Genomic DNA, 17,935 nt, shown 5'->3' with positions numbered 1-17,935 from the left:
AAGGCCTGGAGGAACATTGTCCATGGGGTCGGGATACGTCAGACGCGAATAACAACAACAACAATATAATTAAACTATGAAATTTGCAATGTGACATGATGACATCCACTATGTAAGATGGCCTTAAAAGAGATACTGCGAGAATAAGGTATATCTAAAACTAGTAGTCAGGATGGTAATATTTTACTTCCAATATGAGATGCAGTTTAAGTCTCTAGACCAGTCACTAAGGAACATGAGTGGAAAGTTCCTAATGCCCTGCTATTCTTCTGGTGACCCTTTCAGAGGTTTTTCGTTTCACCAAGGTAGAAAAAGAAACTAAAATAGTTAATCTTTAGTCTGATTTATCAGAGGACTTCTTTAATTAATCAGTCATGTAATGCAGTCCTATGTGTACTGGCAGGGGTGGGATTCAAATTTTTTAACAACCGGTTCTGTGGGCGTGGCTTAGTTGGTGGGCATTGTTTGGTGGTCATGTGACTGGGTGGATGTGGCTTGGTGGTCATGTTATTGGCTGCACGTGGCCAACTCAATATCACTCACATTGAGGCATGTATCACCTCGCCAGGCCTCTCATGACTGTGGGGAAGCTGCAACAGTTGTAAGTGTGAAAAACAGTCATAATTCACTTTTTTCAGTGCCATTGTAACTTTGAATGGTCACTCCACACAAGCAAAGTACCAGCAAAGGAGGGGAAAAAAACTCCAGAGAATTTCTGAGACAGGAAGTCTAGTCCTGCCAAGAATGTAATGAGGGTTAACGGAGAGGCAGTTTCTGTAAGCAACACCAGAATGTTTCCTTCCTGCCTTCCTTACAGGATTAGGCCAGTAATTTCTTCTAACAACCAGTTCTCTTAACTGCTTAGAATGGTAACAACCGGTTCTAGCGAATAGGTGTGAACTGGTAGAATCCCACCCCTGTGTACTGGGTTTTACACATTCAGAAGAGCAGCGGCAGTGGATAGGTGAGTGAGGAAAGCATTGTGTAGTAATACCCGACAAAATTGCATCCTTTTTAAATTTTTTGATTCACAGACAATTTCAAACCACACAACACATCATGTTCTTCAGAGACTTGCATTTCCTCTGGATCAAGGCTTGAACACTCCCCTGAGACTACCAAATGACTTCCTCTTGCTATCAGACCTACAAAATGCTGTGCTAACAGTGTTTTCAATGGGGAAATATACTACTTTCACATTTTTTTCCCAGGGGAACGAAAGAAGAGTAATTATTCTCCAAGGAAGTTTTTTTGAAATGCTTTTTGGTAAGCTTTTATGAATTAAGATCTTAAAGCATCTAACTAAACCTATTACTATCAGAAAATGAACTCCACTCGATTCAATGAAAATGAACTTTTTGAGTAAAACGTTACTTCTGATTTCTGATGTTGATGATTAGAATAGAATAGATTATAAAAAGAAGATTATTATAACTTGAGAGAGAGAGAGAGAAAATGAGAGACCCGAAATTATGGGTCATGTGAAATATTCACTGCCATGCGAGCCATAACAGCTAGGTTTGCACAACACAAATGGCATTTGTGTATAGAAAGGATTTGGAGGGAATCAACTCAATTCGTTTTGAGTTGCAGAGGCAGATGAGTATAGAAGTCACTTCCTGAGATATTTTATTTGTCAAACATATTTATCTGTCAAATTTAACTCTATGTAAATCACTCCGTTTGAATCCATGTAGGACCTTAAAGGTGACATACAGCATCTTAAATTATACCCAGAAGCCAACTTGCAACCAATGCAACTCCTTAAATAGTGGAATCACTATTTTGGGGGTACACCTGTCAATCTCTGAGCCCCTGCATTTTGTATCAACTATAACTTCCAAATCCTTTCTAACCACTTTCATTTGTACAGCGCATTACAATATTCCAAGCACCTGCTGATCCTGCCATTTCTTTTCAGAGACAATCCCCCCTACCCTGGAATTCATCTCAGAAATAAACACAGCTATCCTACCTTGGAGGATTCAGTTTAAACTTGTTCTTCCCAGTGGTGGGGTTCAATTTTTTTTTATTACTGGTTCTGTGGGCATGGCTTGGTGGGAGTGGCTAGGGAAGGATACTGTAAAATCTCCAGTCAGAGGTGGTATTTGCTGGTTCTCCAAACTACTCGAAATTTCCGCTACTGGTTCTCCAGAACTGGTCAGAACCTGCTGAATACCACCTCTGGTTCTTTCCCTTCCAAGCCCTGACAATCTCCAAGCACTGGATCCACACTTTTATCATTTCACCAGTTTTAGGTATGGGACTAAAATGCATAGTTAGGAATCATAAGCATCTTGTTGAAACAAGGCCCCTTTTCAGTATTTATTGGGCTTGTCAATATTTATTGGGCTCTTGTGAATCTGGGAAATTATATAATGATCAGATGCCACCCTGATATGTTTAAGATTGCTTTCATGTTTATTTATGTTCATTTAACATATTGATATTTACACTCAATCAAACAAATACTTACTTTGAATTTTTTTCGAAAATCTTTCTCTTCTTTGTCAATTTTTTTAAACTTCTGTGAATCACGTTCATCAGATCTGCCCCTCCCAAAGTTGAAAGATTTTATATTTTTTGGGAGGCTAAAACAACATATTAGGAAAAAAAACAAAATCAGTGTATTACATTGGTATATTTATAGGTAGCTGCAAATTATTTTTACTAGTTTATACAACAAGTCAACCAGCCCCCACTCTGTACCAAAGAAAACAAGCAAACTTTTTAGTTTATTTTAACTTGCCTAATTTCTTTTGGTGGGGGAGGGAAGTCAGTGGATTCAACATCATCGTAAACATCACTGTCTCCAGAATCTAAGGTAGATTTGAAGAAAAAAAGATAATGATCATAGGTTATGCTTATACATATAGTTTGGGGATAAATTTGAACAAAACTAATAAATTAGGACTTCAAATTTAAACAAAACCCATACCAAGACATAATCTTTATGTTGTCTTAAATTTTTGCTTCACACTGAAGTTTGCAGTTTAAAAATAAACCAGTTTTTGTTTCCTGGATTGTTTAGCCATTCAAATAAAGCTTAGACAAGGCAAAAGTTACCATGACATTTGTCATATAAACCTGGCCAAGTACATTGAGTAATATGTTGTAACAGTGAACAGTGTGTTATGATATGCCATGACAAATATAAACCAGGCTATTACGTGATCTTTCTTATATTAACAGTGTTGAGGTGTTGAACAATCTAAAAACTTTCTGACTGAATTAATTAAGACTTAGCTAATGCCATTTCAGGGCACTACTGGCTTATGTGTGTGTGTGTGTGTATATACATACATACATACATACATACATACATACATACATACATACATATGGTATTCAGTTTTGTTCAGGTATTTTCCCATGTCATTATAGTTGTGCTGTTTCCCAGCCTTTGACTGGGATAAGTCTGACTCACAAACGAACACTATACAGAAGCCTGATGATGGCAGATGAGATTCTGCTGAAACGTTGCTACAACTTTAAAAGCACAACTATAATGACGTGGAAAAATACCCGAACAAAGCTGAATACCATACATATAAATACCTGCAAAAACTTAAGAAAACAAATATGTATGTATGTATGTATGTATGTATGTATTAATATATAATTTCTGAATTGGATTGTGCCCTGTGTTTGCTGCTAAATGGTTACTAGATGTTATTAATCTCATTGAATTGGAATCTGAAACCAGGAATTGCTTGGAAGCAGCAACACATTTCAAAACAATTCACTGAATATTACGTAAGCACAAAGCTAGCTTGTCAGTATTTGTTACCTAAGGAATATTATACTTGTCACTCAGTGGTGGGATTCAAATTTTTTTACTACCAGTTCTGTGGGTGTGGCTTGGTGGGTGTGGCATGGTTTGGTGGGCATGGCTTGGTGGGCATGGCAGGGGTAGGATACTGTAAAATCTCCATTCCCAACCCATTCCAGGGGGAAGGTTACTGCAAAATCCCATTCCCTCTCCACCCCACTGACCTGCTTTGTTCTCCTGTGCAGGGCAACAAAAGAAGACTCAGCATATCATCTGGGACTTGGCAGGCAGAGAATAGATGGGGTGGGGCCAGTCAGAGGTGATATTTGCTGGTTATTTCTGAACTACTCAAAATTTCCACTACCAGTTCTCCAGAACTGGTCAGAACCTGCTCTGACCAGTCCTGACCAGTACCACCTCTGTTGTCACTGCAGATACCCCAAAATGTCCCTTTCAACAGTCTCTGGCCTCAAACTACATATAACATTAAAAGTGTTACAGATAGTCTCTGTTTAGCGGTTGCCTCATTTAGTGGCCTTCACACTTACAACGATGATAAAAAAGTAAAATTGTGACTAATCCTTGCATCTACAAACTTCATAGATTTGTAAAGCAAAGGAAAGCTGAAGTAAAATCTAAAGCACAGTCACGGTTTCACGTAACAGCCACTTCCCTTAATGACCAAGTTTCTGGTCCCATTTGTGGTTACTAAATGAGCACTACCTGTACAGGCAGTCTCTGGGTTAAGAATGAGTTCCATTTCCTAATTCTGTCTTTAATCCAAATTTGCCTTTAAATCAGAACTTGCACTTACAAACAAACTGCCTTTTATTAAAAATGGTGGATGGCATTCTCCCTCTTTAAGCTGAGGAAGTGCTGAAGCTGCACAATTCAGGAACCTCTGAACACAGGCTAAAAACGCACAGCTTTAGCAGTTCTTGAAAGCATTTGGTGGCTTAACACTTCATCAGCCTGAGGAAGGAGAACACCATCTGCCATTTTGAGCAATAGTACATTTGTGTCTAAGACTTGTCCTTAAGATGGACGTTCTCTGGAATTGTCTGAATTTGAACTGGGTATTGAGTTAGAAAGTAAATCATTCAGGGCCAGCATGGAGGAACAAGGCCATCTTTTCTACAATTCTAAAATGTTTTATGAGATGAAACTTACAACAGTATTATATTAGCAAGAGGATGCACCTAACAGACTCAGCTCAGAGATTTAGGCTGAATGCAGAGTGACCCATTCCTCTCTGTTTCCTCTTCCAAAAGGAAAAAAAGAAAAACACTGAGTGAGACTAGTATGAATGAGAAGTTGATGGAGTGGGCCTCTCTCTTCCCACTAGCTTTAAGGCAAACTTTATGGTGCCTAAGGATATAACCAGAGGTTATTGCTTTCATTGTTTTTGTTTTTATTATTGTATAACAGGACAAGACTGCCAGGACTGGGACCATTATATATGCAAGCTGGGTGGAGCTGTAATTCATTCTGTGGCTTCTGACCGAAGCAAAATGACTCTTTTCTGACTGTTGTTTAATGGAAAGCTTCTGAGATGATGGAAGGAAATACAATATGCTAATCAGTAGTTGGATAAGAAAAAAAGGCCATAAGTATTGCATATAAGAAAGTATCTATGACATTTATACATATCAAACCAGTGTTTCTCAAACATAGCTGGCTGGGGAATTCAAGGAGATAAAGTTCATATCTTAAAGCTGCCAAGTTTGAGGAATACTAAGTTGAAGATACCATATTCAGGTGGCAAAGGCCACAACCATGAGATGGCAGCAAAAGGCTACAATTTTTTTTAGATTTCTTTGCTGCCATCTCACGGTTATCCAGATTTCTACATTCAAGATATAGTAGTTCTAATTCAACTCGACCACAGTCAAAGAATTTCATTCAACGACTTACCCTTCCCTGTTTGTTTTGCTAAAGGACTTCTTCTAGAAATAAATTTAGAAACAACCTTAATTAATATATGAAAGGGAAGAATTGGTATTATCTCAGTTTTAAATCATATGTGGCTAAATACAAAGGTCTTCTGATTATAAAGCAAGTATCTTGAAATTTTGAAATTGAACCTGCAGACTAAGGTTGGTAGGTTCAACATCAAGAGGGCATAAAATATCCATCCTTGCTTCAAATAATTAAACAACACATCTATAAATATTATAATAGCAAGAACCTCTACTTATTTCACACATGAACTTTTCTTGGCTTTGTTTCTTAGCTATAATTAGATTTCTATTTTTAAAGCTATTATACCACTCTGACATAAATACCTTGGCCTGAAATAACTTGAAGGGCTTTAAACAGTTCCAAAGTATTATATATTATTGTTGCTGTTGCTATTAAAACAATATAATTAAAGGAGGAACATGCTGATGAATGCTTCCTATTTAGCGGTGGAATCCTGTGAAATCCACACTGTTATTGTTCCACTAGGAGTCACACTCTACCAGCATGTTTTCCTGGGCAAACCCAGCTAATGTGAATTAGAGCTATGCAAGGCCAATAATTTTGATTCCAGTAGGTCAGATTTGCCCGCTCCTCATTTTGCTACCTAGATTGGCACACTGAATCTGTTCTCAGTAGAAGCCATCTAGATCAGGGGTGTCCAACCTTGGCAACTTTAAGACTTGTGGACTTCAACCCCCAGAATTCCTCAGCCAGCAAAGGTGGCTGAGGAATTCTGGGAGTTGAAGTCCACAAGTCTTAAAGTTGCCAAGGTTGGACACCCCTGATCTAGATGATTAGGGATCTGGAGACTAAAACATGAACAATAGTTGCAAGAACTGGGCATTCTAGCGAAGGGGTGACATGATAGCAGCATTCCAATATTTGAGGGACTGTCACAGAGGTGAGGGGGACAACCTATTTTCCACAGACAAGGAAATATCAATGGGAACTGATCAAGGAGAGATTCAATCTAGAAATAAGGAGAAATTTTCTGACAGTGAGAATAATCAACCAATGGAACAACTTGTGGGTGCTTCATCACTGGAGGCTTTCAAGAAAAGACTGGACTTGTCAGAAATAGTATAGGATCTCCTGCTTGGGTGGGGGATTGGACTAGATGACCTATAAGGTCCCTTCCAACACTGTTATTTGTTATTCATCTCTCATTGCTTCATAGTAAAACAGCTTCTCCTAACATACAACCATGATAGTTAAAAGATATCAAGTCACAGACAGAATAGGGTCCAGCTTTTTAAAGTCAAGTAGTAGTTCCATAGCTTGAGTTATCTTATGCATGTTTGATTTGTGGCTTATTAGGCTGCTGTGAGAAGTGGTTAGTAGAGCACAATCATCAATGAATCCGTGGTATTAGCTTTAGTGAGCTTTGCGTGTGTTACTTTTCACAGCAGTCTCTTACAAGGAATTCTGATCTTCTGTCACATTGACTTTGGATGCTGCCTCTCGCATGCTTTTCTTTTGGTAATCTTTTCCCTTTAAAATCTTCAAAAGCCCCCTGGACCAGGTGTCACTCTTCTCTTCATCCTGTGACACAGATCTTTGAAGTACGCACACAATTATTACATAGTAGAATAAAAAAAAATTAGCAAGTACTTTGGTCTAGTGGGTTAATTGAATAAATGTATTCAGGGAGCTACTTGCAGATTATTTAGAGCAGTGTTTTTCAACTTTGGCAATTTTAAAATGTGTGGATTTCAACACCCGGAATTCTCTCTGGGGAATTCTGGGCATTGAAATCCATACAATCTTAAAGCTGGTGAGTTTGAAAAACATTTATTTAAAGTTAACACTTTAGGCAGCTCTGCCCAGAGGTAAATCAAAAAGTTGCTCTCTGTACACATATATTTCCTACCCTAAACTAATGAAGGGTGCCTATTGTGCATGCACACAAATATATCTGAATACATGTGTTTAACAATATGGTTAGTATACCTTAATAATCTTTCCTATGGGAAGAATTAGCATTAACAGTGTTATACACCATAATTTGCTCTATGAAATATAGTTGCCTAGAACGTTTAAAGTATACATCCCAACCAATGGTGGGATTCAAATTTGTTTACTACCGGTTCTGTGGGCATGGCTTGGTGGGTGTAGCAGAGGAAGGATACTATAAAATCTCCATTCCCCACCCCATTCCTGGGGGAGGTTACTGCAAAATCCCATTCCCTCCCCACCCCGCTAACCTGATTTCCAGCTCCGTTCTCCTGTGCAGAGCAACAAAAGAAGACCCAGACGATCAGCTGGGACTCAATGGAAGGCAGAGAGTAGATGGGGGTGGGGGCCAGTCAGAGGTGGTATTTGCTGGTTCTCCAAAGTACTCAAAATTTCCACTACCGGTTCTCTGAACTACTCATAATTTCTGCTACTGGTTCTTCAGAACTGGTCAGAACCTGCTGAATACCACCTCTGATCCCAACATAATGTGTGGATCAACTAAGACAGGGTGTCAAGCTTGCTGCGTCACATTGTCGTCACACGACATTTTGTGATGGTTTTCCCTTTGTGGAGCTGGGGTGGGTGTGGCCTGCACATGACACATCCGACCTGCAGGCTGCCAGCTTGACATCCCTGAACTAAGATATATTTGGAAACTTAAGTAATGTTCTTGAGTGTCCATATATAGGAACATTGGGATTAGTTGCTCTATAATACCTGAAATGGACTAATATGACGACAACAGCAATAATAACAAAGAAGAGAATCACATATGATTCATGACTTTTTAACCCAGTCTTACACCTGCATACATAGGAAGTAATGTCAATTAATTCCACGGGACCTGGTGAGGGAAATCTTTATAGGATTGAGTTCAGAAACTAATTTATGGTTAAACAGGTCTATAATTTCATTTTCAACAACTTGCAAAATTCACCCAGTGTGTAACTTGTTAATTTCCTAACCCATTTATATCTTATATATCACACTTTATGGATAATTCATACTTACTTCTCTGGAATCTCATCATCTTCTACACCATCATAAATGTCATCTGATGGAGGTGGCGGAAACCCTGTTTTAAGGGGTTGTGGGGAGAAATAGGGAGAAATGGAGTTTATTAATCAATTCATCTCTTAGTTTCAAATTTTGCAGCAAGAAGAATTCATAAGTACAAAGAATAACAACAGAACAGTTAAAATATAAATACATATACCCTAACACATTTAAGTTTATTTACCATGCATCCAATACATTTCTACTCAGAAGTAGATCTCACTGATCAGATATCCTAGTTCACAGAAGAAATCTTCAGTTTCAGCCTTATCTAAGCTGGGGCTTTGCACACATGTTGGCCTATAGATCTCATCATTCCCACTCTGAAAAGAATGCTGTTCTTCAAAGGAATGAAATCTAAGCTGGCATCTTGTTGCCCATTAAGAATTAGCACATCCTTGGTTCTCCCCTGTGCAATGGAATGTCTTGGATGGGATTTGATACTGGATTAAGTCACATTGAATAAATATCTGGGAAGAGATTGATCAAATGAGTAATATAGCTTGTAGATTCAGTAGTTACCAGTCCTCTCCATTTGCAGCTATTGTTAAAAAAGTTAAAATTTATTTAGTTTTAAAACAAACATGATGATTATGGTTAAGGCTTTATTTTATGCTCATTGTTTAAAGAATAAAAGTGTTTACCCTGAATATTTAGCACAGGGCAATCTTTTCTGACTTTGCTTGGTATTCAGTAAGAGGAAATCAGAGAGAGAGAAGTCTTGATTTGCAAAACATTTTAGTAAAGGGAGCATTAATGTATGCGTTGATTGATTTTTTTTCTTATATGAACAAGTTACTTTCCTATTGTTATAAACTTGAGTCATCATTTTACTCTGAAATATAAGTGCTGAAATGTTATTACAATATCATCTTATTTTCAGATTACTTTCTTAAAATGGAGCCGCTCCCATTCTAAACTACTGGTAATCCATTGTTGATAATCTTGTGTGAATTCAGATATTGGGGTTAATTCTGTCAATCATTATTAAGTAAATCACTGATTTGTCTAACATTCAAACAGATGTAGAAATCTGTTATTGGAATGGCTGACAAACAAACTAAAACGGAAGGGTTTCCAATCTTTTCAGGACAACAATAGTTGGTTGTTCAGTCACAATTGCCTCACATACCTAAAGATAAACAAAGCTTTGCACAATGGCCACTCACCATTTTATTTTCCAAGAATGCCTCTAGGATCTATGTGGGGGCCTCGAGACATTATTGGAAATACAGATTATGCTTCACATGGATCAGTTCTAGTTTCCGTTGTTAAAAAGAGCATCACAAAAAAACAATACAATGCTGGGGATAATTATTATTTCAAAATGTTAATAAAAAGGAGAACTCACCTCCCACGGCACTCTGACTTCCACTTTGCCCATAAAAAACAAACCAAGAAAAACAAAACGTTGAATGCAAAGAAAACCAGATACATTTCCATATACATGCAAAGTGATGTTAAGAGTTGATCACCCTCATTAATTCTTTTTATACTGAAAAGATGTATAACTGTTTCTTGAGAAAATGACAATATTTTCTGGATCAATAGTGATCTTAGGAATTTCAAGACCCTGTCATGGGTTAATACAAGGGTGATGTATTTTATACAGAACACTTTTATTTGTACAAGATGCTTACAGATGCTTAATTGATCCATGATTTTATTCCAGTTTATTGGCACAAAGCTGGTTACATTCTAGAATAGATAGTGTTCTAGGCAAACCTAGCCAATGGCTGTTTTAGTGACTGGGTCAGATATAACATGTTTCCTTAAAGTAAACTAAGGCTGTGCAACAATCTGGATTCAAAGGACAAAATGTGTTTTACAGCAATGTTAAAGCATGTCAGCTTTCCATTTATTACCCGTTTGAAATTAAAATATGCAAATTTTTTGGGAAAAGCAAAATTTAGTGGCACCAGTACAGTTGTTATAGTCCTCAGGAAAAAACAGGTTGGGGAGTGTCGAAAAATGTGGAAAGATGAATCAGCATAAGAGGTTGGTCTACACAAAATTAATGGTAGTATTTAGGTCTAGATGTAGTGTTCATCACTTTTTCACAAATCTGTGACATACCTGCTGATACTATCCTGGTCTCCAACATCATCGTACACTTCTTGATCACTGTCTGGGTGCTTTGACTGAACATGCATGGGAGGCCGTGGCTTCCTTTTTAACGTATCGTAGTCAATTGCCACCATGGTAGTTTTAATGTAGCCATCTAAAAGAAATATCATTTGGTGATATGGTTGCTTCAGTATAAAAAAATACATCTACGAACTGAAAAATGATCATGCAAAATATATTGTTGTACAGAACAAAGAGGTAGTGAAGTATCCTGCTAATTCAACAGGTGCAGACGATAACTTACCCAAATTAGAAAAATAATTGCTCTGTTTTGCAGATTACCCTCAGTGAGATTATAAATCTGACTTTGGATAGTACCAGGATTCTGTGGCTTATGTTTTCTCCATAGAGAAATAAATAAGACATAGTACATGGATATTAAGCTTATCAGAAGAAAAACTTAATTAGGATCTTTCTCTTTCCTATATTAATTTGCAAATAAAGATTGTACATAATATTTTTCCATTATGTAATCTCTCATCTCTAGTCTGAAGCCAGACAGTCCAGGTACAATTTTATGAATACCAAATGTTAGCATACTAGCCCCTCTTAAGCCCAGCACGTGAGTTACAATCTATGCATTGTACTGGCTTGAAAGGAAAGGAGATAAAAAATAAAATTAATGTTAAGGTATTAACATTGCTAAGAACGCTATAAACAGAATCTCCCATTAAAAAGTTTTGAGAAGATCGCAGGCTATGATGGTTCAGCTGATCCAAGATCCCAAGAAGCATCCAACACATAATAGCTATGATTTGTATAAATATAATAAATACCAAACTAGATATAAACTTGCACATCAATATAAATAAAGAATACAGTTCTTGGGTAGCATATTCTTATTTCTCTAAATTATAAAGAACTTTTGAAACTGTGTCTTTATTAATATGTGATTTGTACAAATTCTAGCTTAAATCTGAGGTGAAGGGTAGGTGTTTCACCCTGCTTTAGAAGGACAAACCATTTCTTCTTGAAGAGAAAGGGAGGGATTTGAGAGTAACTGCCTTGTCTTTGTGAGCTAGCATTTTTGTTCCTTCTGAATGCTTATAGTCCATGTTTAAGATGGGTGGATGAAGCTATCAATATCATTCATTACCAACAAAACTCAAGTGTTTATAATCATATCACCAAGAGCCATGGTGGCTCAGTGGTTAGAATGCAGTTCTGCAGGCTACTTCTGCTGCCTGCCTGCAATTTGGCAGTTCAAACCTCACCAGGCTCAAAGTTGACTCAGCCTTCCGTCCTTCAGTAAAGTTTGGTAAAATGAGGACCCAGATTGTCAGAGGCAATATGCTGACTCTGTAAACCAGTGGCCCCCAACCTTTTTTGTGCCGCGCCCGATACCGCATCACAAAATCATCCGCTGCCCGGCACCGGCATCACAAAATCATCCGCGGCCCGGTACCGGCATCAGCACGCATGGCAAGGCGAGCCGAGCAACTGGCCAGCCAGCTGTCCCCGCTTCTCCCGCCACCTTCAACTCCTCCTTTGTACCTGTGTCGATGGGCTTCGCAACGGCTCCGCGACGGTCGCTCGGCTCGCCTTGCCATGCGTGCTGAAAGAATCCTCGCCTTAGTTTTGTTTGAAGCCGCCCCCGATGAAACTAAGGCGCGAGGATTCTTTCAGCACCCAAACGCCGCTTTCTACCGGGAAAAGCTCACCGGAAGCACTTTTTCATCAAAAACAAGATGGCGGCGCCCAGCAAACCGGCGGCCCAGTAGAAACTGTTCCACGGACCGGTACCGGTCCGGGACCGTGGTTGGGGACCCCTGCTGTAAACTACTTAGAGAGGGCTGTAAAGCACTGTGAAGTGGTATATAATTCTAAGTTGCTATTGCTGTTAGAATTTCTCGCAATTCTAGAAGTGGGATGAGCAAGAACAGCAATGATATGGCAGGAGAGGCATGTTTTGGGTCCTCTCAGTTAAGGGAGAGGACCCAAAAGATGAACTGTTTCTGCCATGGCAAGGCCATGAGTTAAGGTTGGCCCCAACCCTTACAGCCTTCCTGAAGGCCCTAATAATGTGTGTGTGTTCATCTGGTAGCAGGGAGCCTGTCCTTTGGCTGCCATGTATAACATTCTGATTTTGATAAGATCTTGTTCTTATTTATGTTTAAGTATTTATGTGTTTTAAATGGTTTTATAATAAGTTTTGTTTGTTTTATTGTACACTACCCAGAGTCACCATGTGTGAGAAAGATGGCCAAGTAAGTAAGTAAGTAAGTAAGTAAATAAATAAATAAATAAATAAACAAACAAATGCAATACATAAATAAATATAATGCATACAGAAGCAAATGCAGAAATCCTTGGGAAAATTCAGATTCTTTAATCATTATGTTAGCATAAATTCTCTTAATTTCCACACATTACAGTATACCTACATGAGCCTTTAAATCTTCCCAGCCATTTCCCTTCTGGATTGTCTGTGACACGAAGTATTTCAATTAGATCTCCTTGTTTGAATGACAGATCATACTTTCCTCCTTTAAAGTCTGTGGAAGCTCGTGCCTGGTGAATAACTTCAATGGGACCTTCTAGCTACATAAAAGATGAAGATATGTAATTAGGCTTTAGTACTTAGAAAGAGTGAGAGAAAGAGAAAACGAAATTGTAGCATGAAAGATAATACTAAAGATAATAGTATAATTTTAGAACGTGTGTGTTATGAGAATGAGACCTCTCCACCAGGGGTGGGATTCAAATTTTTAAACAACCAGTTCTGTGGGCATGGCTAGGTGGGCGTGGCTTTTTTTGCAGCACCCCACCCCCGGGTTTTTTGTGTTTTTTTTTTGCCTCCTGGACCTCAGGCAAGCCTTCTGGGGGAGCGTTTTTGCTCCCAGAAGGCTTCCCTGGGGCCCAGGCAGAAGGCAAAAAACAGAGCACAGAGGGGACCCACCTCCCCCCCGCACATCCCTTTTTGCATCCTAGGCCTCAGGGAAGCCTCCTGGGTGAAGCAATTCATCGGAACAGCTGATCGTCAGGAGGCGGGGAAAGAAATACCTTAAGGAGTGACTGGGCAGGGGAGAATGCAGTCAGCGATGTCGGGCATGCGCGCGATGTCACACATGCGCTAAGGACTGACTGGGTAGGGAGGGGAGGGGTGGGCAGAGAGGGGTGGGGCCAGCCAGGGGCACAATTTGCCGGTTCTCCAAACCGCACAGAATCATAACAACCAGTTCTATAGAACCGGTCTGAACCGGTGAAATTCCACTCCTACTCTCCACCCCATAGGTTTTATGCACTCTCCCTTTCCTGTGGTAAATCTGCAAGAAGAAGATTAGAAGTTCTGCTTTGATAACCTCACTTGGTTGTATCCTCTGAATCAAGGTTTTTTGTTTTTTTTTTAAACTAGCTGAGCGGAAAATTCAAGTGGGAACAAAATTTTGGTAGTGTTCTTCCCTCCTTCCTTAGAATGCGGTGGAAGGACACTCAGTTCCCTTTTGAATATGCATGAGATGACAAGGATATTGAGAGGGTTTTTTTTTCAAACAAAAATACCTGACATGCTTACATAAGTATAAGGCTCTATTCAGATATTGATCTGGAGCACTTCCTAGAATGCTGGGTTTCTCCTTCTTCTTCAATAGAATAATAAAGACAAAAGGATCCAGCATTTGATTCAGTAGACTATAACTATTGTCTACCTATTTATTGAATGAGCTAGTTTTGTTATTTTTCAAGGGTGTAAATAATGAAGAAAATGTGCCAGTTAAGTTTAACATAACTACTTAAACTACTCAATTAAACTAATTAAGTTTAATTAGTAAATTAACTTATTACTTAATATCTGGGTGTGATTTGAGGGAATCAAAAATCAAAAGAACAAATGAAATGGCAATTTCTGCTAGATAACTTGTGATAAGGCCATCAGATACCCATGGTACAAAATATTCCATGGTCTCCACCAGGTTCTTTAAATCCTTTTAATTAAAATTATAAATGAAGAAACAACATGCTAAAAAGTCACCTTCATTTCCATAAATTCCTTTGGCTGCCACATAAGTTCCAGAAATATTTTCAGAACATAAAAATTGCTGGGGTTGGAGGCAGTGCTTTTATGTGGAAAAGGAGCAAATGTCAATGGAGTTAATAGAGAGCATCTTGGAAATCTAGAAGTTGTGGGAAGATCAACTTCATTGATGGACCTTAATTAGAAGTTTTGTAGTAATTAGAGGTTTTGTGACCAAACCCAACTTTACCAGAAGACAGCCATTTTATGAAAACATACAACATGATCTCAAAATTCCAGACATTCTCTCTTAGCTGCTTGTATCTTTTGATTATTTATAGTTTATCATATTGCTCTATCAATATCTGCTGAGCCCTCGTGGCACAGTGATTAGAATGCAGTATTGCAAGCTAACTCTGCCCACAGTCTGGAGTTCAATTCTGACCAGCTCAAGGTTTCCTCAACCTTCTGTCCTTCTGAGGTTGGTAAAATGAGGACCCAATGCAGTATTGCAAGCTAACTCTGCCCACAGTCTGGAGTTCAATTCTGACCAGCTCAAGGTTTCCTCAGCCTTCTGTCCTTCTGAGGTTGGTAAAATGAGGACCCAAATTGTTAAGGATAATATGCTGACATTGTAAACTGCTCAGAGAGTGCTGTAAAACAGTACAAATCAAAATTCTATTTCTATCAATCTGGTTAACTCAATTGATTAAGCAGGCATTAAAATATTAACTTTTGCTATTAAGTAAAAATATCAAGTGGCTATTTTAATAACTTTAAAAATGCAGAACATATAATTATAGACTGGAAGGGTCCTTGGGGTGGGGTGTCTTCTAATCCAACCCCCTGCCCAAGGCAGAACACATTATACCATCACAGTCAAATGGTTGTCCAATATATTTTTGAAAACCTCCAGTGATGGAGTGTCCATAACCCATTGATCAATAAATGTATATATTTATTCCAGTTCTTTGCATGACTTTCTTGAAAGAAATTTTACCTTGAATTTCTTTCTGAGTTCTTGCTCCTTTTTATCTTTATCCCTTTGTTCTTTCTTTTGATCAGATTTTTTCTTTTCCTCCTTCTCTTTCTTTTTCCCCTCTTCTTGTGGTTTAAATCTGCACAATAAGAAGGAGAAGACTTAATACTTAATATTATAATATAATACATTATTATAAGGAGACTTAATACTGCTGATGAATTGCCCCCAAAGGTTTTTTTTAAATTTTATGGTTCTATTTGAGGTGCAGCTCATTGTTTTTAAGAAAGGGGGAGACTTAGCAAGATCTTTGGAATCAGGTGATATGTCCCATCTCTCTTTCCTCAAATCAACATTTCTGAGGGGCGTTTTAGAAAACAAAAAATTACCATCAGTGGAAAGAGTTTTTCAAAATGTCTATTAAAATAGGAAGTGTGTGTTTGGGATGAGGGGATGTTGACTACCAATCTACTGAAGTTAATAAATCTTGCTACTGCTTACATCTGCTATTTTGATATTCTAAATAGGGGATTTTGTACCAACGTTTCCTGTATACAACCTCACATTTACTGGAAAGACCAGTAAATTGAGTAACAATCTGTTTTCTTAATCATCCTGATAGTCAATCAAATCCAGTATTTTATAACCAGCCAAACTCCAAGGCCTAACTGCTTTTGGGTTATCCCAAAATATCTTCTGATTATGCTATCAAACTTCAGAGATAAATTTGCCAAGTTCTCCAGCTAGCTTTAAAGCTGCTGTTAAAACCCTCAGAAAGGAAAGCTTAACAAAAAAGAAGGAAGGAAGGATGAATTTTGCAATATTCTGTTTAATGTAACTTTACATTAAAAATAGTATTGATGCTCCTGGTTGTGGTTTTTGTCTGGGCTATCTTGAAGGGCTAACATCTATCTTGCAAGACTTAGTATTTTCCTCTTTTTTTAGTCTCCAGAAAACCAGAGAGGGTCCCTTCTGAAACACTTCTCAGGGTTTTCCCCCATTTGCAAACCAAGTTGCCTCTTATCAGACCATTGCTAAAGTTGCAAGCCTTCCTTCTACCCTGTTACACACACTCCCCCAGTACCTTCCCCTCCACTTGTAAATGGGAGATTCTGACCTGACCTAACCCCCCTACAAAACCTACATTCAGATTGTGACCAGATTGTCTGCTTGCATAGGGCAGACAATCTTCACATGATGCAATGGATCGGATTTCAGATCTCCTGATTTTTTTTTAAAGAAAAGGTAAACAATCATGGTGCAGCCTGAAAATGGACACAATGAATAGTCAAATAGAACATTTATACTTTTGCCCATTTAAAGCATTCATAATGAAATTCTTTCTAGCCTTTTGCAATTCAAGAAATATTGATATAGCTAAAAGCAAATTGACTTATTCATGGTCAGAGCACAAGCCTCTAAAATGTGCAGGAAAAGAAAAGTCATGGATGATCAGGATATATTGGACATTGGTAGCCAGAATTCATGCCTAGAATGCCTCAAGTGGAGCTTTACATTTTCTTTTGGATCTCTTTGCATATAACTTTTAATTGTGGTCATTATTTAATAATAGCTGCGATTATTATACTATGATCAGAGGCCCACTTTGTATATCTTTTTCATACCTCATCTCATTTATGTCTTCATACATTTCTCCATCACTGTTCTGATTTTATGAAAAGGAAAAGAAGTTTTAGTTTTGATTGAAAATTAAGAATAGTGAAAATATATATACGTATGCATATATGCATATATTCACAAATGCACGCGCACACACACACAGAGTATTCTTGGTATGTTCTAAACTTTAATTTTATATACCATTATATACCATTATATCAACCTATATATATGCCCTGATATGAGAGTCTTCATGGTGGCAAGAGAAGTGGGATGGAAATGGCTGCTTAGCAGGCATTCCTGTAGTCAATCTGTGGGAGGCTTCATCAGCTGCACCCTTCCATACTCAAATTGGACTGGGGATATTTACACACCTGACGAGGGCAACAGCTCTCCAGCTGTCATGGCAGGTTCAGCTAAAGAAGTGAATTCCCCCTTTTTTCCCCTCCCAAGGTAGAAGGGAAACAAGGAGGTGCCTCTTCAGCATCATCCATGGCAAGAGAAGTAGAGA

At 38.3% G+C, this 17,935-nt stretch overlaps 1 protein-coding gene across 3 annotated transcripts in view; it reads right to left on the bottom strand.

The window, feature by feature from the left end:
• Positions 1–17,935, bottom strand: part of FYB1 (FYN binding protein 1) — an 85,224-nt gene that overhangs the window by 18,727 nt on the left and 48,562 nt on the right. Inside the window, exons 6-15 of one of the 3 annotated variants that reach the window (XM_087958491.1) lie at positions 17,430–17,470; positions 15,826–15,943; positions 13,258–13,414; positions 10,823–10,967; positions 10,098–10,120; positions 8,702–8,765; positions 7,152–7,289; positions 5,687–5,718; positions 2,750–2,819; positions 2,477–2,591 (exon numbers count right to left, since the gene is read on the bottom strand). In XM_087958491.1, coding sequence (XP_087814617.1) covers positions 2,477–2,591; positions 2,750–2,819; positions 5,687–5,718; positions 7,152–7,289; positions 8,702–8,765; positions 10,098–10,120; positions 10,823–10,967; positions 13,258–13,414; positions 15,826–15,943; positions 17,430–17,470 — 903 coding nt within the window. Of the gene's footprint in view, positions 1–2,476; positions 2,820–5,686; positions 5,719–7,151; positions 7,290–8,701; positions 8,766–10,097; positions 10,121–10,822; positions 10,968–13,257; positions 13,415–15,825; positions 15,944–17,429; positions 17,471–17,935 lie in introns of those variants that run through there. The other 2 variants (XM_087958489.1, XM_087958490.1) reach the window with 2 other exon arrangements.

Source organism: Notechis scutatus, chromosome 2 (assembly GCF_049901735.1).
Source record: "Notechis scutatus isolate UNSWTSFEM ecotype Mainland chromosome 2, rNotScu1.2, whole genome shotgun sequence".
In the NCBI taxonomy this organism is placed as follows: domain Eukaryota; kingdom Metazoa; phylum Chordata; class Lepidosauria; order Squamata; family Elapidae; genus Notechis; species Notechis scutatus.
Note: the sequence above shows the minus strand (reverse complement) of the source record. Positions and strands in the feature narration are given on the sequence as shown.